At 42.0% G+C, this 20,961-nt stretch overlaps 1 protein-coding gene across 28 annotated transcripts in view; it reads right to left on the bottom strand.

Annotated features, from left to right (window-relative positions):
• Window positions 1–20,961, bottom strand: part of Tnrc6b (trinucleotide repeat containing adaptor 6B) — a 233,638-nt gene that overhangs the window by 9,918 nt on the left and 202,759 nt on the right. For all 28 annotated transcript variants that reach the window (XM_042265394.2, XM_042265400.2, XM_042265397.2 and 25 more), the window contains 6 exons: window positions 12,115–12,246; window positions 11,767–11,865; window positions 11,442–11,637; window positions 5,623–5,760; window positions 1,559–1,735; window positions 47–193 (listed from right to left, as the gene is read on the bottom strand). In XM_042265394.2, the coding sequence (XP_042121328.2) occupies window positions 47–193; window positions 1,559–1,735; window positions 5,623–5,760; window positions 11,442–11,637; window positions 11,767–11,865; window positions 12,115–12,246 (889 nt within the window). The remainder of the gene's footprint in view (window positions 1–46; window positions 194–1,558; window positions 1,736–5,622; window positions 5,761–11,441; window positions 11,638–11,766; window positions 11,866–12,114; window positions 12,247–20,961) is intronic.

Below are 20,961 nucleotides of genomic sequence, written 5' to 3'. Positions count from 1 at the left end.
TGTGAAGACGCTGGTGGGGCCCACACGGGGCTGCAGCACTCCTCACCTGTGGTGTTATCCCGCAGCAGCTGGTGGTCAGTATCTACAATGGGAGATGTGGCTGTACCCCCCAGCACACTTCCTGGGGTCACATAGGGGTCAGATTCAGGGTCAATATTTTGGATACCTTTCCATGGCACTCCTGGTTGGAATTCTGAGGCATGAAGAAATATTAGGGATAGGAGATTGTTAAAAAAAAAAAGTTTAACTTAAACATTTCCTATTTTATTTATTATTATTATTATCATTATTATTATTATTATTTCGAGAAAAGGTCTTACTATGTAACTCTGGCTGTCCTGGAACTCACAGAGATCGACCTGCCCCTGCCTTCCAAGTGCTGTGATTTAAGTAAAGGCCATTACACCCAACTTTTATTTATTATTATTATTATTATTATTATTATTATTATTATTATTATGCTAAAATAACTATTTAGTAGAAAAAACATGATCCTGTGAAAAGCCTAAACAATGAATCAATGTACATCAGGTTTTCATCATGAAGTAAAAAATTTACTCTGAACAAATGCTCTTGCCAGTGGCAAGTCTCTTAGTATACTGTCTATCCATTCACCTGTCTGGGAGTGAACTGGATCATGCTCATAAAGGCCTGGCTCCATACATGATTCTCCAGCTACAAGAGCAAGGCAAGTCCTAAGGGAAAGTAGAAACTGATGCCTAAAGAAATGAGGCCAAGAACTGGGAGAAAACCTAGGCTTGAGATCAGTGACCTTTCACATTTTTTCTTATTAGTTATTGGCCAAAATGCACATAATAAAATGGAATAGAAGTGACACTGCTTCACAGACTGTTCAGGGATAGTTGGGAATAATATAACTGATGGTGAAAAAAATCTAGACTATATATGAAAGCTTATGTTTTTATTGATCCATTGAAGCTGTTGTATTTAAAGCTACATGATAGCATTAACAAATTGATATTTCCCTGTGTTGAGAAGAGCAATATATATATATATGATCAAGAAGCATTATTTCACTTCACTCTAATAAAATGTAATTACACACATTTATGTCTGAATTACATATGGACGAAAGGACAATTACTAATTTGTACTTTTGCTTTACTAAATTTTCTATAATAAAAACAGAATAGAGAGACAAAAGGGAGGAGAGGGAGGAAGGAGGGAGCAAGAGAGAGATAAGAAACTTACTGAACTGTGTACCTAGGGCATATAAACGACATTATCTGACTAATGAATATGTCAATAGATTCAATGCACACTTTAAAAGAGCTCATGTTATAAGGCATCCTACACACAGGACAAGGCCAAGTCCCAGCAGCAAGGCCACTTATTAGCCTCAACTCCCATTTCTTGTAGATCTTTCTTTTTCCCATGGCACAGATTTCAGGGTGTATGCCTTGCCTTTATCAGACAATAATTACGAACGCAGAAAAGAAAGCATGGGGCTTCCTCAGTAAAGCAAGCAGCACAAGCTTGTTCAGAACCTAAACTTAACAGAAGCACTATTCTAGACAAAACATTTTATGAACAATACCTGGAGGCCAACTGGCATTGCTGGATTTACTTCCGATTTTATTAGTCGGTGGAGATTTGGCAGGTAACCAGCTATCACCAGCAGGACCCGTATGGCCACCCAGCGTGTCACCTGGGATTATATCAAACTGGTTGTATGGTGACCCTCCTCGGGTCTTACCAGGGGCCACTATAGCGCCTGAGAAAAGAGAGAAATAATCAACTGTTTAAGAAAGAGCTCTAGCTAGGCAGTGGTGGTCCACGCCTTTGATCCCAGCACTCAGGAGGCAGAGGCAGGTGGATCTCTGTCAGTTAGAGGCCAGCCTGGTCTACAGAGAGAGATGCAGAACAGACACAAAAACAACACAGAGAAACCATCCCAGAAAAAAAAAAAAAAGAAAAAAAAAAAGAAAGAGCGAGCTCTAGGGAGCTGGAGAGATGGCTCAGAGATTAAGACCACTGGCTGTTCTTCAGAGGGCCCAGGTTTGATTCCCAGCACCTACAGTGCGGCTTAAAACTGTCTGTAACTCCACTTCAGGTAATCTAATGCCCTCTTATGACATCTGTGGGGAACAGGCATTCACATGGTGCACATACATACAAGCAGACCAAACATACACACATAAAACAATAAAAAAAAAATTAAAAACATAAAAAAAAAAGAGAGATCTCTAAAGCTGAGTGGCCGCGGTGGTGGTGGCGGTGGCGGCGGCACACGCCTTTAAACCCAGCACTCAGGAGGCAGAGGCCAGCCTGGTCTATAGTCACTTCCAGCCAGGGCTACACAGAAAAACCCTATCTCAAAAAAACCAAAAAGATTTCTAATGAACAGAACTTTCAACCTGGCCCTCCTCCGGTTTTTTTTTTTTTTTTTTTTTTTTTTAAAGGAACTCAAAGACAGGTACTTAGAGTTTGGAATAAAGTGGAATAAAGAACTTTGGGCTACCACTAATAGCACATGACCATAATGACTCATCTCAATTCCCGGAGTCTCTCCATCTCTCACCTAAGCCCACAGGAGTGTTCTCATTCTAGAACAGTCCTTTCTATCTGAAAACCCCATGGTGTTACGAAGTCAGTGAAACTATGAAGCACAGTATCTACATGGGTGCTACACTAATCCCTCAAAAGAAATAGGAAACACTCTGAACAAACATAGCACCTTGGAGAATTTTACATGATCTGTCTATTGATGCTTTCTATCCCTGCTCTTAAGGGCTGGTTAAGCTTAGGTAATCTGGAATCTGCAATATGCAGAGTCCACTGGAGAAAAAGCCATCTGCAATTGCTTTAAATTCCAAGGCAATGAGGTGGAATCCCCGCCAGCAATGACCTCTACATTTCTGAGCCCAGGGCCGCCTCACATACAGAGAACAGCAAATCTTTTGTCACTGTATTCCCAGGGGTATTCTTGTGGCTTTGTTAGTGTCCCCTTTAAGCATTTTTATGCAGGAAAAGTGGAAAGTTTAAAATTCCCTAAGTTAACAACAATAACAATAAATTTTCCTTTAACTAAAAATTCAGGAGCCTATGGTAGACTATTTCCTTATTTCCCAAATGAAGTTCTCATAGAGTCTGTCACTCATTTGACATAGTCTTAGAGTGGGGATCATGAACACACAAAACAATTTGCAGGATAATGTATAAAAATGCTTGTATAAATATTGAATAAAGCAATCTGTTTGGTTTGGACTAAAAGGAATATTATAAAAATTGTCTCCACCCTCTGCTAAGAGGACATTTACTTTTCTGAGGACAGTGACAGAAATCTGGCTCAGAGGCACAGTGCAGTGAGGCAGTGGAAAATGAAAAGCTCAGTTATCTTGAGGATTGCTAAGGAAATGGGGAAAACATCATATTCTCTGATGAGGAGAGAGGACACTGTATGTCTGGGATATCGTCTCACATGCCATTTTATATTTACTATCCAGACCTGGTAAATCACTAGCCTAAGGGAACCGTGAAAGTGCCCAGAGCTATGGATGACACAGGGCTAGGGTTACTCAGTCCATAAAGCAGATTTTATAATTTCAGTAAATTATTCTTGATTTTGATCATGCTAAGCAGGATAGGCAGAGAGCTCTGGGTGGCTCCTTCCCCAGTCTCTGGATGGGATTACTAAAGAGGTTTGTATAATGGGCTTTATTTTTTTTTTTTTTTTTTTTTTTTTTTTTTCGAGACAGGGTTTCTCTGTGTAGCTTTGCGCCTTTCCTGGAGCTCACTTGGTAGCCCAGGCTGACCTCGAACTCACAGAGATCCGCCTGCCTCTGCCTCCCAAGTGCTGGGATTAAAGGCGTGCGCCACCACCGCCCGGCATAATGGGCTTTATTAAGGAGGGTTTATAATGGAAACCTGGAAGGCTGCAGGCCGAATGAATTGGCTGGGCTAAGCCTGCCAGGGATCTGCTGCAAGAACAACCAGACACTTGTTTACATTGACTCTCATGGGGACAACTCTGAGTCCAAGTGAAACATTGACAAAGAAAACAAACAATGCACTGAAGGCTGACAGAAGGTACAGACCTCTTATCTTTCTTCTAGGGAAATGGAAAAACCCTTAAAAGAAAATTATGGACAGGCAAGGCTAATCCTCACTCAAAATACAACTCCAATGCTGTCCTGGCAGGACACTAATTCACAAAGAACAAGGGGCCCAGGAAAAACTCCAATTCTTATGAATTCTCTTTTGCTAGTTATCTTTTGGAGCTTAGGGACATTTCTTCTTTTTCTGAGACAGGGTTTTACTATGTATCCCAGTATAGCCTTCAACTATGTAGCTCAAGCTGGTCTTTAATTTGCATATACAACTATATCCAGTTTAGGGCAGGAGTTTTTAAAAAATCTGATACTGATCTCCAATCTCTCAAAAAACACAGAGCATGAACTACAAATTCTTAGTAAGACCCTGTCTCAGAAAACCAAACCAAACCAAACCAAACCAAACCAAACCAAACCAACAAACCAAAACCTCAACAAGGGGATTCTGTTCTCTCAGCTACTTTAATAGGGTTTTAATCTTATGGGTGCCTAAGTTCATAACTATTATCTCAATCCCATGATAAGTGGGACATTATGCCATCCTTAATTAGAACCTTTTAAATACCGTGAAATATGAATTGCAGACCTAATCTTCCTGTGATAGATGATCATAAACTTTGGAAAAATATCAAGAGACTGATGAGCAAAAGCTAAAGTTCTGTGCTTCAAAAAGTTACAAAAGGGAGGCTGGAGAGATGGCTCAGTAGTTAAGAGAACTGGCTGCTCTTCTACAGGGCATGGTTTGACTCCCAGTACCTGGACGGTAGCTTACAGCCATGTCCCCTGCCCCTATCCCATGAGACAGGGTTTCTCTCTGTAGTTTTGGTGTCTGTCCTGGATCTTGCTCTGTAGACCAGGCTGGCCTCAAACTCACAGAAATCCGCCTGGCTCAGCCTCCTGAGTGCTGGGATTGAAGGCGTGCGCCACCACTGCCTGGAGGCTCACAACCATCTTAACTCTAGGCCCCAGCAATCTAACACCCTCTCTAGTCCTCTGAGGGCACTGCAGATCTGTGGTGCACAGATATTCATGCAGCCACAATATGCAGATACAACAGAGTTTAAAAAAACCACAGAGGAAGGCATGGTGGTATACACTGGTAACCTCAGTACACAGGAGACTAAAGCAGCAGGACTTTTTTGAGTTTAAGGCCAGAATGAGCTATAAGCAAGACCCTACAATTATTCATTTATTTAACTAAAGAATTTTTTTGAGACAAGGTCTTATGTAACTCCAGTTGGCCTGGTACTTGCTTGACTAGAACTCACTGAGATCCACCTGCTTCTGCCTCCTGAGTGGTAGGATTACATACCAAGCCTCCCTGAGATACTGCCTTTAAGTGTGGTGGGACATGCCTTTAATGTCAGCATTGTGGAGGCTGAGGCAGGTGGATTTCTGGGAGTTTCAGGTCAGCCTGGGATACAAAGAAAGACCCAGTCTTAAAAAGAAAACACAAACACACATACAAAGCCAACAAAACCTGCAGGATATTTGTTCAAGGCCTGAGTAGGGATCAGAAGGTCCTGCTGGTAACGGGCTGCTCTCTCACCGTTTTTGTGCATGGTGGCCTCTTGTGTGCCCACAGAAGGCAGCCCTTCCATCATGGAGGTCCACTGTTTGAAGCGAGACTCAGTCCCAGCCTCCTTGCCACCAACCATGCCATAGTCCATGCCACCAGAGCTGAAGCCTGGAAAGAGATCACAATTATGTCTGTATGTTTCTTAAATCAGAAACCCAGTACCTAAGGCCAGGGGTGGTGGCACACAATTTTAATTCAAGCACTTGGGAGGCAGAGGCCAGTGGGTCTACAAAGCGAGTTCTAGGACAGCCAGGACTATTAGAGAAACCCTGTCTAGAAAACACCCCACCTCAGTCAACAGGCTTTAGGTTTCCAGCCAGGCTAGAGCTGGAAACCCAGGGCTTATTGTAGCATCTGGCTTGGTTTTATGAATGCATAAACCAGGGGAGGGGGACCTGACACCTTCTTGTTCTTTACCTAAGATGTTGCTTATTTCTTTTCTTTTTTTAAAAGATTTATTTATTATTATGTATACAGTGTTCTGTCTGCACATATCCCTGCAAGCCAGAAGAGGGCACCAATCTCATTACAGATGGTTGTGAGCCACCATGAAGTTGTTGGGAATTGAACTCAGGACCTTTGGAAGAACAAGCAGTGCTCTTAACCTCTGAGCCATCTCTCCAGCCGCTCATTTCTATAATAATCCTGTTTCTCCACACATTTATAATGTAGCCCAACTGCTTGCTTGGAGGGTGAGGGTGGTGAGTAGTGTTGAACTTTAAAAAAAAAATTATTTCTAACTATGTGTATCTGTATGTGGGTATGAATGCCTTTGGAGGCCAGAAAAAGGGTGTCAGAGCTGGAGCTCAAGTTACAGGCAGTTGTGGGTGCTGGGACCTGATCTAAGGTACTCTGCATCTTTCCAGCCTGGAGATTATAAAAACAATCCACCTTATCTTCTACAACAGAAATAAAGCGGGACTGGAGAATAGGGGCACAGGCAGAAAGAGGGCTGTCTGTGAGTCCCCATGCTGTGGGGTCTAAGCATGTTGCTCCTTGCACACTGCACTTCTGCCTTTGAAAGGAAAGCACAAGGTGCTGCAGCTGCAGGCTGCTTTTGGCAAAGATGACGAAATCACAAGCATTGGTAAGGAGGGGAGGAGGCTGTTCTCACACAATCATTTTCTTGGAAGTTACTCTAAAACGTCTTTCAAACTCAGAAAAGTCATGCTCTTGAATTTAAGCTCTTGAGTTTTCTGTGATGTATAAAGTGTAGAGAACGAAGAGTTATAAATCTTAGAAGAGGGAAGAACAGAGCAGATCCTACTGAAGCTTAAAGAGGGCATTTGCTTCAGTGGAAATGTGGGGACTGAGCACCAACACAGTGACATAGAGTCAATCTATAACCAAAACTGTAAGAGGAAAATTAGTGCAGACTTGAATGTGGAAGACTGCATGTAGCCCACAGCACGTGCTCGCCTGGTATGCGCAGGCACACCTCTGACTGGTAAAGACTCTTCTTGTTATCATATAGTACCTAGTATGGCCCCAGGCTGTGGGCCATGCCCTGCTGGCTGCACTAAGGGACACTCACTGGTGACCTCTATCTACTTGTGAACTCTGGTCATAAGCAGGCTGTCAGGCTTGGTGGCAACACTTTTACTCAATGAGCTGTCTTGCTGGTCCATTATATATACTGGTATACTTTGTGGATGTTATAAATAACGTTTAATATTAATAAAACACTAAATATTTAAATAAAATTAGATAAATCTAGCCAGGTGTTGTGGCACACACCTTTAATCTGAGCACTTTGAAAGCAGAGGCAGGTGCATTTCTGTAAGTTCCAGGCCAGCCAGGGCTACACAGAGAAACCCTGCCCTGAAAAACCACAAAAAAAAAAAAAAAAAAAAAAAAAAAAGGACTGGAGAGAGAGGGCTTAACAGTTATCCTGAAGATGAACCAGAACCTGAGCATGCAAACCTTTTACCACTAAGCTACATCCTGGCCATGCCTGATGGATTCTTTATTCATGTATGTAAAAGCATCAGGATCACTGAGCTGTACTGCTCTGGCTGTGGAAGTCAGTTTTCTTCTCAAGTAATGGCATGCACTTGGGTGAATATGGACGAGTAGTGAGAACAAAGTACATCGAAACACAAAAAAGCCACCTTTGACTTCCAAATGCTTGTCCCTCAGACAGACTGGCTCTTACCTAGAGACCTATTATAGCTATTTTTTCCCCGTGGTTCTGGGGATCCAACTCATGGCCTTGCACATTGTGGGACAGTACTCTACCAACACTACATACTCAACACTATTGTCCTTTTTGACAAAGAGGTAAGAAGACAAGTTTAGCTTCACAGACTACTCTAGTCAGGACTTCAGATAAGTCCTGCACTTTCCCATTACACAGAGACTGGACAACAAATGATACAGCTAGCTCTCCCAGGACTGGACCATTATCTCTATTTTCTCAAGGTCCCCTAAAGATGCTGTTGCCCCCCCCCCCAGACAGCAGGAAGTAATTTTAAGAATATGACACTCACATTCCCAAAAGATGGAATAGGCAGTTTTTGGTCATTTGGGGGGGGGGTTATGGATGTTTGTTATTGTTTAGGGGAGTTGCTTGCAAATTGTTACTGGTTGTGTTAAGGGAGGAAAATACGCAAAGTGGTTGGGTTCAAAAATCTCTTTCTGAAAAGAAAAGGGGGGGGATATAAGAATGATAGGATAAAAACAGATTATTAAATCTACTTTTAAACTTAAAAAAATATTAATCTCAAATATTTACATTGGTATGGATTTTTGTATATTGATACAAATTTAAGTTTATTTTAGTTAGGAACATGCTGTATATTGATACAAATTTAAGTTTATTTTTGTTAGGAACATGCTGTAAATAAGTACTCTTATTTAAGGTACTGTACCTATGCAGTTCATTTAAAAATGTAATGTATAGTTCTAGTCCTTGAAAGCTACTATTATAGACTCTTTAGGATAATTAAAAAATGCAGGTTAACAGTTATCTATAACAATCAAACTTGTAGTCATGTTACATATGTTTTCAAGGTTAAACATATTTAAGATAAATAGGTGGTCTTCAAACACTTCAGAGACCTACAAAATATGGCATTTAAGATATTTTAATAACGTAAGGCTTTTCACGACAGTGAGATAGGTATATGCTCCTGGCAGCACCAATCTACTTGAAAAAACAAAAACAAAAACAAAACAAATAAGAATGATGGGCATCAAAGAATCTCCATAAGGAGTTTGCTTTTTCAATGTGGCAAAGCTGGTCACTGGGCAAGAAACTGACTTTGCCTCGACTGTTGACAGTATACTGTCCAAATTGAACAAGCAGGACACAAAAGAAGGTGACTACCAAACTTTGCCAAGACAAGGTAGAATAGTCCTTGAAAATTTCTGCTTCACAGAAAAGTCTGCCAGATATTCTAGGCCTATAGGCCGAAGATGGATGCCCCAATGTTGTAGAGGAACCTTAGGTGACTATACATACAGGCAGCCAGCTGTCTCTGTCATTTCTATAGCTTCAGAAGTTGCTTGCTCTGCACTTCCTGTTTATTCAGGTAATAGTATATGCTTCTTGGGTCTCTGATGGGGTTGAAGAATAGTTACAGTTGTTCTTGTTACCAAATTCACAAAAGAAACTTACATAAGAGATGTAAAGTTTATTAGGTTGAAAAATATAAAAGCTTAAGTTGTTTATTTAAGAAGATGTTTTAAGGTCTAAAAAATATTTTTAGGATGGTAATATAAGTTATGATAGAAAGTGGTATAGGTATAAACTTTGGACTAAGACAGGATAGATAATACAGTACTACTTTCTCTGAATTTGCCAAATACATATGGACTAGACATTGTGAATGTAATTCTTACCTGATAATTGTCTTTATTGTATATAGTTTTATTGTTAGAGTAAAAAAACCTCCTTTTTATTTAGACAATACCTGATAATTGTTCTTATTGTATATAGTTTTACTATGTTAGAGTTAAAACCTTTCCTTTTTATTTAGACAAAAAGGGGGAAATGCTGTGAGATAATCTTTTTACACACTATGACTTTGCCATGTGTCTTTGCCAAGGCACTTTCTGATTGGTTTAATAAAGAGCTGAATGGCCAACAGCTAGTCAGGAGAGGATAGGTGGGATTTCCAGGGAAACAGAGGAAGAGGAGACACCAGTGAGACATGAAGTAAGTTGGACATATAGAATAATGAAGAGCTAACTGAGCCTCATGGTAAAAGTGTAGATTAATAAAAGCAGATTAATTAAGTTATAAGAGCACCTCCACATCTACAATAAGCAGCCTCTTCCCTCAAGCTCACCTTTTACAGAAAACAAAGTCACCACTGTACTTTCCTAGGTCATTAAGAGAGGCTCCCTCTACTGGCCACACTGACCTTCCATAGCCCAGAGAAGATGGCAAGTGAAGGAGGGCCTGTCCTATGTCAAAGGAAAAAAGGTTATTTTCCCCACAGCATGGAGAACAGAAGCCAGGCTCTATGCTTATTAAGTATTCGCTCCAGAGAGGCTATTCTGAGTATAAGTCAGTTCTCACATCACCTGCAAGAAGACAGCTGGCGAAAGCTGAGACTGCCAGGGTAAAAGACACTCTGGTCTTTACTACTTCTTAGCTCTAGCTGGGATTTCTAGGTCTGGGCAGAAGCAGCCATCTGTCCAATCAGGGGTTGGTCCAGGAACAGAGATTTCAGATCTCCTCACTCTTTTTTTTTTCTTTCACAGACTGGTATCTCCTTTACCAACATAAATTCTAAATGCCATTACAGAAACAATTAAATAAACGAAAACCCAGCATCTTGCCATGTAGCTCAGGCTGGCCTTGAACTTGCACTACTTGTGGCTTAGTTCCCCAAGTGTTGAGATAACAGGCATGTGCCACTACACACAGCCACTAATTTAAAAAAAAATTGCCTTAAAATTTTAGTTTACATTTTGAGAAGGCAGCTTTATCAGTGAAGTGAAACACTTACACTTGTACATACTTTCATAGATAAAACCTCAGCCATGCGCAGCATTCAGATATATAAATACTTAATTGGCTTGTATGTGTATGTTTGTGCATTCCATGAATGATTATGTGAATGTTCATGTGTATGCTAACAAGTGTGTATGTGGGGGTCAGGGGTCAACCTTTGGTATGTTCCTCAGGAGCTATCCACCTTTTCTTTTAAATGACAGACAGGGTCTTTCCCTGGCTCAGAGTTCAGATTATGCTAGACTAAGTGACCAGTGAGTACCAAGAACTGTCTTCACTTCTCAGTGCTGGAATTACAGACATGTACCACATACCATTGTCTACTATAAAAATATAGAGGGGAGTTGGAGAGATAGCTCAGCAGTCAATACTCCTGACTACTCTACCAAAGGACCAGAGTTTGATTCCCAGCACTCATATGATGGTTAACAACCATCTGTAACTCAGTTCCAAGGGATCCAACACCCTTTTCTAGCCTCTTAGGGCACTGCACATATGTTGTACACAGACAAACATGTAAGCAAAACACACAAAATAAAAATAAATCTCATTTTTTTTTTTTTTAATTTGAGACAGTTTCACCGTGTAGCTCTGGCTATAGACCAGGATGACCTCGAACTCACAGAAATCCCCCTGCTCCTGTCTCCTGAGTGCTGAGGTTAAAGGTTTGCACTGCCACCACCACCTAGCTTAAAAAAAAAGTTTTTAAAAGAAAATAAATAACATTAAAAGGAAAAAGCAAAGGAGGATAATATAAAGCCAATCCCTACCACAGGATTGGCTAAGCAGATGTTATACTAAGTACTTGCCACAACACAGAACATACCAGAACCATATCCAGGGATTGGCCCTTTGGTCTGAAGGTCTGGGAGTCCCACATTCAGCGCGTTGGGTACCATGTTGTCCAAATGTGGCTTAGGCCCAACAGGATGAGATGGCGAATGCTTCATGCTAGGCTGCCGCTGTTGTTGTTGCTGCTGCTGCTGCTGTTGCTGCTGCAGAGCACTCATCATCCTTGCCAGCTGCAGGTCAGCATCCATTAAGGAAAGACCCAAGAGAAATGGACAGATGATAAGCCAGTACCCCAAAAGAGCCGTTAAGCCAAAGGCGTTCCTCACCCAGAACACTAGAGCTCCTCCCGACCCACACACCTGCTGTTCTTGCTGCTGGCGCACTGCTTGAGAAATCTTTCTCTGGTTCTGTAGCAACTGCTGCTGTTGCTGCTGCTGCTGCAGGAGAAGCTGACATGCCTACAAAACAATAAGGGAACTGCAGCTTCCTGAGACTGACAGGAGAGTCTGCATGTAAAGCACCCATAACCAAGTTCCTAGTCTATAGTTAGGGCTGCCTTCAGACAAACTGACATATCAATTTTTAATCATAATTAATCACCTGTATAAAAGTTTGAACACAAAGTGACAATGAGAAGGAAATTAATGCAAAGGAAAAAAGAGAAGCAAATAACCTTCTTAGCAACAGGAACAAAACATGCTACTTACCAACTGAAACTGGGGAATCTGTGGAAGCTGGCTCAGCATGGCAATTTGTTGAGGAGATAACTGAGGCCCCACATTAAAGAGACCTGGATTCAGGCCACTGTTGGGGAACTGCTTGAGCATTGAGGCAGAAACCTAACCAGAAGACAGAGGGAACGTCCTTAGAATTTATCAAAATACCCCGCCCCCTTTGTTTTGCTCCTGTGAAAAAGACTTGCTAGCTCTAAAGCACGGCACTGTCAGCTTCTTGAGAACTATCTGCAACATGTTCCACAGTGTTCACAGTGGTTATCTATCTCTGGGCTAGGATCTCTTAAGACCCTTTTAATTCTCTCCTAAGACTTTCTAATTTCCTGCAGTAAAAATGATGAAATTTTAAGTCAGAACAAAATCTTTAAGAAAAAAATCTAGTGACAACATGGCTTTTCTCTAATTGAAAAATTAGCATTGGAAACATGCCATACAGTGAAACACGATAAACTGCATAGAGCTAATAAATGCTTACCAGAAGCTGGGTGTGGTGGCACATGCCTTTAGACCCAGCAGTCTGGAGGCAGAGGCAGGCAGATCTATGTGGCCTGGTCTAAAGAGCAAGTTCCAGAACAGTCAGGGCTACTTCAGAGAAACCCTGTATTAACAGCCCCCAAACGAAACAAAACAAAACAAAAACGCTTACCAGAAAGCACTTACTATACAAATAAGAATATGTATGTATGTATGTATGTATGTATGTATGTATGATGTATGTATGTCTTTTTGGCAGGGGAGACAGGGTCTTATTACTATGTTGCCTTGGCTGACCTCAAACTCATTTGGGTTCGCCCTCTCTGCTTCCTGAATGCTGGGATTAAAGGTCTGTCTGCCCGTACTTTTATCTTGGTACCACTGTCAGTAGGGCCATAGAGAACAACCCTAAAGCCTCCACACAGAATAGGGGTTAAGAGCTTACTTAGTGTTAATGGGGCAAGGCAGTACATGTCTTTTTGTCACAACTCCCTAGGAAGCAGATGTATCTCCTGAGCCCTGGAATTCTGGGCCACTCTGACAATGTATAGAGACCCCCATTAAAAATAATAAAAAAGTCAGGTGGTGGTGGTACATGCCTTTAATCCCAGCTCTTGGGAGGCAAAGGCAGGTAGATCTCAGTGAGTTCCAGGCCAACCTGGTCTACAAAGTGAGTTCCAAGACAGCCAGGACTGTTCCACAGAGAAACCCTGTCTCGAAAAACAAAAAACAAAACAAAACAAAGAAATAAATAAAAATAAAAAAGCCAGGCGGTGGTGGCACACACCTTTTATCCTAGCACTCAGGAGGCAGAGGCACGGGGATCTCTGAATTTGAGGCCAGCCTGGTGTACAGAGCTAATTCCAGGACAACCACGGCTACACAGAGAAATCTTGTCTCAAAAAACCAAAATAAACAAGTAAGTAAAAAATAAATAAAAAATAAAACTGATATTAGGGCTTGAGACAGACTGACTAGGCATGTACCCCAGTGTCGATTATTTCTAAGCTGTGTGACTCAGAACAAGTGTCAAATAAGACATTTGAGTTAATCTATCCCAAAGACTTAGAAATGTACTTCAGAAATACCCATTCTTATGTCACAGGATGGTTCTTCAGGAGACAAGAGCAGAATTCCCCAGTCCCTCACCTTCAAGCTAACACACCTGTTTCTTTCACCTCTGTTTCTCAATGCAGAACCAACAACAGAAGGTCATTTTCTAGGTACAGTCTTGAGTAGGTGCGGCCAACCCTAAGCACTTTGCTTAAAGTCAGACATTTTCTTTTTTCTTCTTTTTTGTTTTGGTTTTTGTTTTTGTTTTGAGACAGGGTTTCTCTGTGTAGTTTTGGTGCCTGTCCTGGATCTCGCTCTGTAGACCAGGCTGGTCTTGAACTCACAGAGATCCGCCTGCCTCTGCTTCCCGAGTGCTGGGATTAAAGGCGTGTGCCACCACCGCCTGGCCAGACATTTTCTAACAGAGCCTTGGGTCTGTTTCTCTAGTGATCCAATCTTAACTCTCTATTCAACCAAGAGCTCAGTACCAATCAGAACCAGCAGCATTTTACGTGTTTTGCTTCCCTGAGTTCTCTTTACGTCTGCAGTGATGAGGAATGAACCCAAGGCCTGGACCAGTGACAGGTAAGCACTCTATTACTGAGCCACAACCCTAGTTCCACCCACAATGTAATATTGAACTCATGCAAATGGGCCTCTAATTTTTATTTATTACATTTATCTTCATGCAGATACTCTATATAAATGCTTATTAAATGAACACACTGTCATTATTCTAATTTAAGAATCATTTACCAAGTTATTTTCAAATAATTTTTGTCTACTTATTGCCACTTTGCTGGCCCATGGGACCATGGATGGAAATGCAGAACTTGCTAGGTAGCTCAGAGGAAAATCTAGGAGGATGCAACTAAAACTTTGGCCCAGCCTGAAACTCATCAGCCAAACAAATGTCTTAACATTTAACTTTCTTTTTATAAAGTCATTCTCTGCTCTAAGATTTAATTTGTTATAAGCCCCTGATTTTTAGTTGTTGTCCTACCCTGCTCCTCCTCATTCTTCCTTTTTTGTTTTTAAAGCAAGGTCTCACTGTATAGTCCTGACTGGCCTGGAACGCTATGTAGACCAGGATGGACTGTGGTGATCTATTGCATTAACATTTAAACAATGGCTTTTTTTGTTTTTAAATAAAGAAGGCTCTTTGGGCTGAGCATGGTAGTGCAGGCCTTTAATTCTAACCCGCGGGAGACTATTTTATATGTATGTGCGTGCACCTAAACACTTGCATGTGCACCATGTGCATGCAGGAGCCCCAGGAGATTTGAAGAAGGTGGCAGATCTATGACCACCATGAGTGCAGTGCTGCTGAGCAATCTTTCCAGCCCCACTCCCACCTTACTAAAGACAAAGCAATAGAAGCACTCCTTGGTCACCAGTAGGTGCTACACACTAGTATAAGAAAGAACTAAGTCATGGCTGAGTGGTCTACAAAGGAGTTCCAGGATGGCCTGAGCTACAGAGAAACCCTGTCTCAAAAACAAAAACAAAAACAAAAACATAAAGGGGGGGGGGATTCACACACAGAAACAAATTCTAAAGGCCCTTTTCGTGTCTGCCTTAGTCTGTGTTCTAACATCGACGTCTCTCTTCACTTCACCTCCCATCTGTACTCCATTCACTGCTCTCCCATCAGGGATTCTGATCTTACCTTTCTTTAGCACCTTGATCGAAGTCAAAGGGCTCAGTGTCCTATTAATTTTTTTGTTTTGTTTTGAGACAGGATTTCTCCTCACAGCCCTGGCTGTCCTGGAACTCACCATGTAGTCCAGGCTGGAGATCCACCTGTCTCTGCCTCCTGAGTGCTGGGGTTAAAGGCGTGTACTACCACATCTGGCAGTCCTCTATTAATTTCAAGTCACCACCTCTGAACATCCTCAAGAATGAACGATCTATTTTTTTTAAAAAAACACTTTGTAGTCTAGAAATATCTGGTCAAGTTCAGACTTGCTAGATTTTTGGCCCATCAACTCATTTTTTCCATGATCTCAATCCTATCTGTTTACCCAACTAACTCTACTGTGAGGTTGGTTGCTTCCTCTCCATCCTCTAAGAGACACTGGTGATGCTGAGTGTTAGCAACCAACTTAAAAACTTATTTGAGCTCTGTCTGAACTGCTGAATTCATAGCACAGTATGAACATACCACACCTGTGGGATTTGGCTTCCATCCCAGTATATGACAAGTATGTGGAACACACCTTCTACAATTTTCCTATATACTACATACAGTAAATACAGTAAATACGCTTTCATTTTCCCCAAGAGAGGGTTTGTGTAGCCCTGGCTATCCTGGAATTCAATCTGCAGACCAGGCTGGCCTCAGTGCTGGGATTAAAGCATGTGCCACCACCACCTGGCTTTGTATATTCTTTCCTATACACTATATGGTTTCATTGTCCAAAATAAGAAAAGGCAAAATTAATAACACACTAAAGATGGCCAGATATAGAAAAGCACACCAACATAAGACATTCTTATATCTACACTGCACCACTGCACATGCTCCTTAAATTGAAAGTTTTACTTTAAGAGTTATACTTAGGGTGGTGGTGGTGGTGGTGGTGGTGGTGGTGGTGGTGCACACCTTTAATCCTAGCACTCAGGAGGCAGAGGCAGGGGGATTTCTGTGAGTTCAAGGACAGCTTGGTCTACAGAGTGAGTTCCAGGACAGCCAGGAGTATTATAGAGAAACTGTCTGGAAAAGCCAAAAAAAAAAAAAAAAAAAAAAAAAAGTTATACTCTTTCTATTTACCCTTGCCTCTGCAGGCTACAGATACAGTGTCTCCTTCCATAAATTACAAAAGGACCAGAAAGCATCACCACTATGCTCTTAGCAAATAGCTGTTCAAACCTAGAATGCAGAGTAATTAAAGTGCAGGTTTGCTTATTCCCATTGAGGGGAGTTAATTATGCTGGTTTAAAAGCCCCGTCTCCAGCTGGGCTGGAGAAAGTGAAGACCTTGCTGCAATCAATATGGCTTTAACAAAACACTGCAGGTGCAAAATGGCAGAAATGTAAAGGCACAACAAAAGCCACCAGAATTACTTTCTGAATACCCCAATGATGGAGGGAAAGGCAACTGTAGAAACAAAGGCTGTAACAATCCATCCTTCCTTCCTTCCTTCCTTCCTTCCTTCCTTCCTTCCTTCCTTCCTTCCTTCCTTCCTTCCTCCCTCCCTCCCTCCCTCCCTCCCTCCCTCCCTCCCTCCCTCCCTTCCTTCTGTGCTGGGAAAAGAACCTAGGGCCTCACACCCTCTGCATGAACTTTCTACCACTGAACATTTCCAGCCTTGTAAGTGTTAAATGTTAATTCTCAGTGTCTATGCTTAAAAACAAAACAAAAAAATCCACCCACATACAAACAAACAAACAAACAAAAAACCTCAAAAACTACATTCTGAAGCCGAGTAGTGGTGGTGCACGCCTTTAATCCCAGCACTCGGGAGGCAGAGCCAGGCGGATCTCTGTGAGTTCGAGGCCAGCCTGGGCTACAGAGAAAGTTCCAAGAAAGGCGCCAAGCTACACAGAGAAACCCTGTCTCGAAAAACAAGAAGAAAAAAGAAAGAAAGAAAGAAAGAAAAAGCCAACAACAACAACAACAACAAAAAACTGCATTCTGGACAACTAAGTTTAGAAATAATGTAGACCCATGCCTGTGATCCTAGCACTAGGTAGGGTAAGGCAGGAGGGATCATGAGTTCAAGACCAGGCTGCACTACATAGAAAGTAACTAATATGGATGAAGGTTTTTTGAATAAAAATTTTTCTGCAGAGTACTTATAATAGTAAAAAATCAGAAACAAATCAATATTCAATAAAAGGGGAAGAGTGTTAATTAAGGTAAATGTATCTAATGAAACAATGTTAATAGTGATTAACATTGCCAAGGTGTGGTGGCACATGCCTTTAATTCCAATACTGGGGAGGCAGAGGCAGGAGGATCTCTATGATTTTAAAGCCAGCCAGGGTTATAGTGAGACCCTGTCTAAAAAAACCAAAACCAAAACCAAAACCAAAACCTAAAATAAAAGAACAACAACAACAAAACAAAAACAAAGAATGAGCTGGGAGTGGTGGTGCATGTCTTTAATTCCAGCACTCTTTAATCCCAGCACTTGGGAGACAGAGGCAGGAGGATCTCTGTGGGTTTGCCAGGGCTGTAACAAAGAGAAATCCTGTCTCGAAAAACCAACCAACCAACCGAACAAAAAACAAAGAATGATCAATATGGGCTGAGGTACAGCTCATTTGTATATTATTTACTCAGCATGCCTTGGGTTCCATCCCAAGCACAGAAAGAGAGAGGGTGAGTGGGGAACCAACATGAAGATTATTTGGCAACAGGAGAAAACACTAAGACATCATGTTAACTACAGCAGGTTATAGCAGCAACCTGCAGTATGTGAGTACATATATGAACAGCATGCCTGCTCATGCACAAAGTCAATGGGCTACAACACAATTGTTGCAATCCCTGCCACTGTGAAGCTTGACTCAAGAAGCAGAGGCAAAAAGACAAGGACAGAGGAAACCTCTGGAGGGGAAGGAAATAAGAATAGTCGGGAGGTACTGTAAAGGCTCAGAGCTGAGCCTGAGAAAGCATCTTGGATAAGGTGCTTTCAAGGAGAGAGGCTAGGAAGTGAAGACTGAGCTGACTGGCGACCTGAGACAAAAGTGTTCTAAAAGGGTGACTGTGTTTTGCGGTCACTTGGCTGGAGAGACATGAGTCAACAATAGGTATAGGTTGGGTGAGGTCACCAAGAACCTTAAAGATGGCAGTAAATACTGTGTTCTAGGTGAGTAAGCAAACCAGGAGAGGATCTGGAGTCAAGGGACAGCATGATGTACCCTACGTTGTACATCAGGACCACACAGAGCTTTCTGTAATGCTGAAACAGACACAAGCTGGGTGCAGTTACTTAAACTTAATGATGATGAAGTAATAGTCACATTTCAAGTACTCCCCTGCTAATAACTACCGGAGTGGACAATGTGGCTGCAGAAGCGGACTAGTGTGATTCTGACTATAGACAGCAACAACTGAATGAAGCAGAATGGGACAGACAGGCAAGAAGGCCCTAGACTATCTATGATGGCATCCTGGTAGGGACCGCATTAGTAGAGATGATAAACAGTCAGAGCCTGGATCAAGGTGGTTGTTTCTTTGTAAACGTTTTGTGTGTGTGCTTGTGCATGTGCACATGCAGATGTGTGCCTCTGTGTTTTCATGAAGGTCAAAGAGGGCACTGGGATTCTTGTAGCTAGAGTTGTAGGACACCCGAATCCTTATGTGGTGCTAGCATCTGAACCTTGATCCTCAATGCTATGCAAGAAGCCATCTCTAGATCAAAGTTTTTGGTTTGTTTGTTTTATTTGAAACTGGGCTTCTCTGTGTAGCCCTTGCTTGTCCTGAAACTTTCTCTGTAGACCAGGCTGTCCTCAAAACTCAGAGATCCACTTGCCTCTGCCACCCAAGTGTGTGCACTATCACCGTACAGCTTGGGTCAAGTTTTAAAGAGAGAATTTACTGAACAAAATGTGGACTATGATGTGGGAAAGGATCATAGTTTAGCTTGTGGATCTTTGACGTAAGCAACTTCAGGATAGGAGCACATCTAGCTGGAAGAGGGGATTTTTTTTTTTAAATACTTCTTTGGGCATATCTAGCAGTTTGTGGAGCTGAAAAAAAAAGTTGACAGCAGGCACAATTTTGGAACTCAGTATTAAGGCTGGTCACTGGGATAGATGAAGTCACCTAACGGTGGTTGTGTGCTAGGAGAAGCTTGAGAACCGAGCACCAGGACAGTATGATGATGCAGTGTTGGGAAGTGGGAGGGTACAGAGAATCATGGTTAAGGTGCTTGAGAGCAAGTGAGCTCTGTTTCAGGAGGAGGAAGGGACGGGCCACACAAAGATGGGTGGGTCTGGCCCCCACTGTCACTTTGCTTGGGCCCTTGTGCCAGCTCTGCTGCCCGCAGCTCCGGTAACTCCACCATGTAAACACAGCCTGTCTGTCGTCTTACTGCCATCATCTCCCAGACCACACACTTCCCTGTCATCACTGGAGAGCCTTAATGTTCCAGTGTCTACAATGGCCACCACACAAAAACTACCCAGCCAAGTGGAGGAGGAAGACAGGACAGGCAGACATGGACTCATACACCTGGGGTTTGGTTCCCAGCACAAAGTTGGTGCTGTCTGTAACTCAAGATCCAGAGGATCTAATGCCCTCTTCTGGACTCCATGGACACTGCATGCGCACACATGCAAAAACCTGTGTATTTTGTTATTATATTAACTTACATATAGTGCATACATATTAAAAGAAAAACAAAACATGAAAACTACCTAGGTTTGAGCAGGCCCCAAATCCCAAGAATTCTGTCTTAATAGAGTGAATGAGGGAGACCTTTAAGTAGCAGCCCAGAACATGGTTATAAACAAGTTGACAAAGACTGGCCTACAGGGCAAGATCCAAACTCCTGAGCAATGCATAGTTTGCCACAGTCTGCCCCTAATTCCTTGTCTAATTTCTTCTCATCCCACTGAGGAATGCACGCACCTCTATCACCCTGTTCACACTAATCATTCAAACCAACTCCTTTTCCTCAACACACCAACTGCCAGCTATGACTGCACTGGCACAAGGCTTCTGTGCCTTAGAAGGTTTCGTTAATGTGGCTATTCCTAGAATTTTGAATTTATTCTTCAAGGTTCAGTTTAAATGTCACTGCTAGTGATGCTAGTAACATTTAATCAGGAGAAGCATCACCCTGGTCCCCAAACTTTGCTGACCACCTGCGACATTTATCATACTAACTGCTGACTCTGCACAGTCCCATCAGACTGGCCTCTTCACCAGCTCTAGGGCTCTCTGAGTAGGAAGTCAGTACTTTTAGCACACAGCTCCTTAGAGTTCTATAGAAAAATGAAAAACCTCATAATTCTGTTTATCTTCAGGCAAACCCCAGAGGGCAATCTGTTTCTGAACACTGTCACCTTAGAATTTATAAACGGTTTTCAATTAGGAACAAAAAGACAAAAACCAAACCAAACCAATACAGTATTAGGCGATTAGTAGTTACAAAGTATCTACTTCGAATGTGTGATGCAATTTAAAAAGGGGGCTGACATTCTGTTCTAACAGTCTTGACTTGGCGTCTGGCTTTGCCAATGTCCAGCTGTAACCATTCCTCCTTTCATGGGCATCAACTAGGCAGGAACAAGGGGCGCCAACCTGAATGCTCTCCAACTCCCAAAGGTAGGAACACA

The sequence above is a fragment of the Peromyscus maniculatus genome, chromosome 20, assembly GCF_049852395.1.
Source record: "Peromyscus maniculatus bairdii isolate BWxNUB_F1_BW_parent chromosome 20, HU_Pman_BW_mat_3.1, whole genome shotgun sequence".
Taxonomy (NCBI): Eukaryota; Metazoa; Chordata; class Mammalia; order Rodentia; family Cricetidae; genus Peromyscus; species Peromyscus maniculatus.
This window is presented reverse-complemented; position numbering and strand designations above follow the sequence as displayed.